Source organism: Cololabis saira, chromosome 4 (genome assembly GCF_033807715.1).
Source record: "Cololabis saira isolate AMF1-May2022 chromosome 4, fColSai1.1, whole genome shotgun sequence".
NCBI lineage: Eukaryota > Metazoa > Chordata > Actinopteri > Beloniformes > Belonidae > Cololabis > Cololabis saira.
This window is the reverse complement of record NC_084590.1, coordinates 35,627,839-35,633,904: the sequence shown is the minus strand read 5'-3', so window position 1 is coordinate 35,633,904 and position 6,066 is coordinate 35,627,839. Positions and strand designations below refer to the sequence as shown.

The 6,066-nt window shown below is 36.5% G+C and overlaps 1 protein-coding gene across 2 annotated transcripts; it reads left to right on the top strand.

The window, feature by feature from the left end:
* Nucleotides 1-963: 963 nt before the first annotated feature.
* serpinf2b (serpin peptidase inhibitor, clade F (alpha-2 antiplasmin, pigment epithelium derived factor), member 2b) lies at nucleotides 964-5,439 on the top strand. 2 transcript variants are annotated; one of them, XM_061719599.1, is made up of 10 exons: nucleotides 964-1,115; nucleotides 1,558-1,639; nucleotides 1,763-1,831; nucleotides 1,948-1,998; nucleotides 2,094-2,376; nucleotides 2,530-2,673; nucleotides 2,784-2,972; nucleotides 3,165-3,307; nucleotides 4,382-4,586; nucleotides 4,681-5,439. In XM_061719599.1, exons 3-10 carry the CDS (start codon nucleotides 1,778-1,780, stop codon nucleotides 5,031-5,033), a joined length of 1,422 nt encoding a protein of 473 aa, XP_061575583.1. In that variant the 5' UTR covers nucleotides 964-1,115; nucleotides 1,558-1,639; nucleotides 1,763-1,777; the 3' UTR covers nucleotides 5,034-5,439. The 2 variants fall into 2 exon arrangements, with proteins under 2 accessions (XP_061575583.1, XP_061575585.1); XM_061719601.1 differs by having other exon boundaries at nucleotides 981-1,115; nucleotides 1,546-1,639.
* The last annotated feature ends 627 nt before the right edge of the window (nucleotides 5,440-6,066 follow it).

Below are 6,066 nucleotides of genomic sequence, written 5' to 3'. Positions count from 1 at the left end.
GCCAAGATGAACAAGTTTTCTATTTTAACCTTTATATTAACTGCATACTTAGAAAATGTGTACAGCAAATATAAATCAATAAATATGTGATATAACTTGCTTCCTTTTTGTGTTATGCAAAAGAGCACATGGCAGAAGTGTTGAAAATCACTCCAGCTTTGAAAGCTCTGCTCCCATATGATGTCAGAGCTGTTGTAGTAAAACACAGTTTGCTTATTTTTCTAATCATTTGCCTGAACTTTAAAATGCTCTGATAGTGTGCAGCAACTTTTTCTTTTTTTAATACATTTTTTGAATTTGTGTGCATGTTTTGTAAACCTGAAGTGGGAAGTTGAGCGTAGCATGAACACCATTTCAGGAAAATTCAGTGAAAACATTCATTTATTTACTTGGTAAATTTAAAAAAAATTGCTTTGACGTTCCTTTTCTTTCCTTTTTTTATTTTTTGCGTGTTTTCCGGCTGTTCTGTGTGAATCACACTGACCCCTGGCCTTTCCTGCCAGTCTTGGCTGAATCACTTGGACTCAGATTGGACAAAGTCCCCTTTGTGTTTGCAGATGGGAGTCATGCGGTGTGCAAGATATAAGTTTTGCTTACCGGGAAATGTAAATGAGCTAAAGAATTTCCTTTCCCTTTCAAGCTCCTAAAGATATTAGTTGGTTTAAAACTTCAACCTGGATTTTTTTTTATTTTTTTTTGACAGAAGAGTGAGGTATTGCTACCTCTGTTGAAAAGAAATGTCCAGTGCAGATGTGTGTGTGTGTGTGTGTTTAGTGATATCAATTATCTCAGTTTTAAGTCAGCAAGACTCATTTGTTTACTAACACACAGTTAGCCGTCTTTTGTAAGTAAGTTGTCATATTTCCTCAGATCAGGTTTTGTCCTATCACCTGCCCACTAACTTGCAAAATATCTGTGTGCGCCAGGGAGAGTTGCAGTGGCTACATTTACAAACAAATAGTGGCTTAAATGAGGCCCCAATCAATGTGGGTTGATATTTAACAGTTTGCTGAGCAACTGCCAATCTTTTACTCTCAAAGATTTAGCCATTCACACGACAGTAGTTTCTCCTTTTTTGGATAAGAAGCAAGTTTTTTTCTATTTGAAATATAAAGGTAAGGTTGTATATTTTATCAAACTCTTTAGAAAGCGATTTCTTATTTGAGTAATTTAAAGAATGAAGCATATATAAAATTACTGAGCAACTCATTGATTTTTTTCTCATGTTTGTATAAGCTCTGCTAAAGAAGCAGCGGTGCTGTGCAAGTTAACTTTTTTGGGGATGTTTTTGAGTTGTTGGCTTGATCAGAAAACAGAAAAAAATTCCAATATGCTTCTGTTCACAGCAGCTTTTGGCAGTTTATTTTTGTTCTGTTGTAAAGTGAATAGTTTGCCAGTGTACAGAACATTAAAATGTGACTCGACAGACCTGGATAACTGTTGAAAGCAAACATTTACCTTTTTTTTATTATTGTTTTATTTTTAAAACTAGAACTACTTGTGTAAGAGCTTTAGTAAAGTTTTTTTTATGGCTCATGTTTTAAGCACATTTTCCAGATTCCTTCAACAGAGAGTGTGATTTAGTCGAGAAAGTGTTTGAGACCTGTGGATTAAACAGCAAAAACATTTATATACAAAGGTGAGATTCTTATATGTTATTATTGTTAAATTTGTCCTACTCATTTACAAACACTAGAAAAGTGAATATGTACATGTAGCTTTTTTTTTTCTTTCCCAAATGACCACATTTTCTCTTTTGCAGTTACATTATAAGGACATGGACCTCTGCCTGACACTCCTGTGGATCTGTCTCTGTAGCCTAGGAGCCACGGTATGCTATCATAATTTGCTATAAAACCATTAGAAAGATTGAATAAAAACAGAGTCTCTGCTTATTAGATAATGCCTTCATAAACCACTGTTTTGTTATTATGTTGTGCTTTACAGAAAGCTCAGGTTGAGGAAGATCTGTCAGCTCTTCTAGTGTCTCCCACAGAAGTAAGAGGCAAAATAGATCATTTTAAGAGAACCGATTCCTTGTTTGTTGTATCTGTCCTCTGATCGTAAACCTTTTCTCCCATTCTTGCTCAAAGAAAGGAGAAAGCAGTGGTACAATACAGTCTGGAACTCCCACAGAAGTAACTGAAACAACCACCCTACCAACAATTAGTAGTATCTCAGACGGGATCTCGTCAGAAGAAGACGTGGATGGCTGCCATGCTCTCAGCCGGAGCCCAAAGTCCCGGCAGGCCATCACTGCTGCCATTCAGAAACTGGGAATGCAGTTGTTGCAGAACCTGGAAACAACACCAGAGCAGCCAAATCTTATTATATCTCCTTTAAGCATATCTCTGGCACTTTCTCAACTGGCTTTAGGTATGGACACCTGCAGAGAGTTTTTTATAATAACGCATTTACCACATTAACTGATGTTCACCAACAGCGTGCTCTTCTTCATATCTATCATCTAATTAATGCTCCTTCCTTTTAAAAAAAAAAGTTCAATCATTGATATTTTTATTTCTACAGGTGCAGAAAATGAGACAGAGGAGCTGCTGATGCACCATCTCCATGGAAACACCGTCCCCTGCTACCACCAATCTCTGCATAATGTCTTAATGCATCTAAGAAACAGTGACCTGCAAATTGCCACCCGCATCTTTCTACGTAAAGGTCACTACACAAGATGATTTGTAAATGCACTGAAAACCTAAGAGTTGCACGCTCCTGCTCATACTCGTGCTGACCTGATGAACCCTGCACGTTGTGTTCATGTGTTTTAGGGTTTGAGGCAAAGCAGGAGTTTGTAAGTGAATCTCAGCGGTTATATGACTCTGAACCAGCAATCTTGGAGAGCCTGGATCAGATAAATGACTGGGTAGAGAACGCAACACGAGGAAAGATGACTGACTTCCTGTCTGCTTTACCACCCAATCTTCTCCTCATGCTCATTAATGCTGTCCATTTTAAAGGTAACTGACAAAGGAAATATAATGATATACATACAGTATACATCTCTCTCTTAAAAAATGTAAACGTTGCCTATAAGATTATCGCTTTAAGGGTAGGAGGTCATCAGTACAATGTTACTTTCTTATGTGTTGCTGTTTGTTTTAAATATCCTTTTGAATAAAAGTGGCACCTTTTCTCAATGTGTCCCCCAGGAGAATGGAAAGCTCGGTTTGACCCACGCTTTACCTCCAGGGGTGTGTTCTACCTTGATGACATGCACTTGGTGGATGTTGAAGTGATGGAAGATGCTAAACATCCCCTGAGTTTATTTATTGACAATGAACTGGAGGCTCAGGTAAATTGCGGTTTGATTATTCCTTGTACTCTTCTTTCCTGGTAGTGTTTTTGCTCATCTTCTCTGTTGATGAATTTCTTTTTCAAATTCACCGCAGAAATTCCAAATTCAGGATTAATCGTGTGATCCCATAATTACTTTCATGCATGTCTGTTAAATGGTGTTTTTTTTATTTTATTTTTTATATTTTTGATTTGCATGATTTGAAGTACAGCTATGAATATTATATTCAGTATATTCTTTGATGTGGTTTTATTGAAAGACTAATTTTGGATTTTGTTTGTAAAGAGTAGAGTTAAAACTTTGATGAGCACTTTATTTTGGCCATATATATTTTTCTTCTTTGTTTTATTTTTTCTCTTTTAGAAAGAAGACAACAATTAGACATATTAAATGTATACATTCTCTCAACACAATATCCTTTGGGAGTTCTTTTTCTAATCGTCTCATATTAGGTTAATATCTTCTAGACATTATTTCAACAGTGGATGAAAAAGAATAAAGGTCACAAATTATTTGTGACTCTCAATGTCTTCTGACCCATTTTTAATCCCCAAATCCGTCAAATATCAAATTAATTAATCAAATTAAATCAAATTACTGACAATTGCCAAAATGTTGTAGATGGACATGTCAAAGTATGTAAGAGCACTTACATTGTAAAATGCTTATGACGTGATAGATTTGCACAATTTCCAAGTAGCTTATTTAAACTACTAATGCTATTTATTTATTTTCATCCTTCCATCCATCCATACGCCGTTTTCTACACCCACTTCCCCATGCAGGATACTCTGTTCACAGATCTTCACCTGACCTTGTTGGATTAAAAACTTGCTAAAATGACTAAAAAGAGGCTGGACTTTCATAAGTTCTTGCTGCCGTTACTCTGATATTTAGGATTAATGGTTCACCAGAAAAGAAAATGTTAGCAAACAGAATAAACTGAGTTGTAGCTGATGTGCAAGGACCCAGTTGTAAACTATGAAACACAGCTTTTATGAATAAACTTTCTATTTCTTGCTCTACCATAGTTTTATTGTGGCACAGTGACTTTTTGTTTTTTCTGTACAGGTAGCAAGCTTCCCATTCATGAAGCAGATGAGTTTGATGGTGGTCATGCCCATTACCGGCCAGGTAAACATGTCTTCATTTTCTGGAAAGCTGAATATCTCCAACTTGTATGAACGTCTACCGAAAGAGAGAGCAGTTCAGGTTAAAGTTCCCAAATTTAAACTGGAGTATTCGCAAGAGTTACAGGATGTTCTTACCAAACTGGGTAAGAGCTCATTTTCTTCTTTCCTTTCACCACATAAATAAATGATTATTCCTTGATCAAAAATGTGTGTATGTGTTACTGACCCCTGTGTTAGGCCTTGGAGAGATGTTCCAGAGTCCCAACCTTGCTGAGATTGCAGATGGCCCCCTGCTGGTGTCCAGTGTCCTGCACAAGTCTAGCATGGAGATAAATGAAGAGGGTGCAGAGGCTGCTGCAGCCACAACTGTAGTCATCTCGAGAGCATCCAATCCCATTTTCCACCTCAGCCAGCCCTTCTTCTTTGTCCTTATGGATGATACGACTCAAATACCAATCTTCATGGGTGTCATCAACAACCCCAATCCCGGGGCACCGGTCCTGCAGAGAGGAGACTTTGGAAGCAAAGATAAAGTGGGATTCCCAATTGACAAGAATGACAAGGGTTTGTGTGTACACCCTCCTAAATAGGGAATAAAAGCCTTAACAGCTCTTCCAGGAAAACTCAGGAAAGGAAAAGTCCCTTAGCTGGATCAAAATATCTGAAAACAACAACTTTATTTGTCTTTTTCTTTCATTAAAAATAAAGACAGTCAGAAGCCCAATGTACAATTTAAAGTTTGAATATTCTTTTGAAATGATTTTGCTGCGTTAGACAACTTGAAAGAAAAACATAATTACACATGTAAAAAGGCCCCATCATCATGGTTACTGTGGATTCTTTAAATTTCTCACACATGTATTTTTCAAAGTGTAAACATGTAAAGCCAAAATGAATCTTTTCCAATGCCAATATGAATATTTCTGCCTAAATGTGCATTTTCTTGAGTCTTTAAATTTGTTATCTAATATGGGAAAATAAATTGAATTGATCCAAGTCACATTGTAGTTATACGTTTTACTGACACAACACAAATGAAATAAAGGGTTTTTGATTGTATAATTGTCTTCAGAAAATTGTGAAAAATAGGGCAAAGGACAGAAAAGGTGGTAAATAGTTTTTTCCCACACACACAGAATGGATCTCAAACCTGTCAGCGATTTATTTTTGTAATACTCAGTTCAGTTCACTCCATCACAAGGAGTAACATTGGAAATGGGCTTGAAACCTCCTTTTTCTCATTTTCACTGATTTTATGAATGATATGATGGTTTGTGTAGGATTCTCCAGTATAAAAGAGACCTTTGTTTCTCATAGCACACACAAAAATAAACCTCTTAGCAGGTCCTCTTGTCGGAATAGTTTTGTTAATGAAGCAAACAGCAGTAAGAACGTCATCAGAATCAAAATCAGAATCATGTTTATTTGGCCAAGTCAGGTCAACAAGACAGGGCATTTGACTCGGTTATTTTTGCTCACTGTACAGTAGATAGACAAATGGCAGCTCTTATTAACATGTATACAATTTTTTTTTTAAGTGAAAGGTGCAGCAGTATGAGGTAGACATGGTTATTGAAAGGTGCATTGGTACAGCATATGATTGTGGTTATTATTATTATTATT

Coding starts and splice junctions, on each gene's coding strand:
- serpinf2b (XM_061719599.1), top strand. CDS start 1,778: ATGGACCTCTGCCTGACACTCCTGTGGATCTGTCTCTGTAGCCTAGGA. Junction 3,308..4,381: donor ACAATGAACTGGAGGCTCAG/GTAAATTGCGGT, acceptor TTTTCTGTACAG/GTAGCAAGCTTCCCATTCAT. Junction 4,587..4,680: donor GGATGTTCTTACCAAACTGG/GTAAGAGCTCAT, acceptor CCCCTGTGTTAG/GCCTTGGAGAGATGTTCCAG.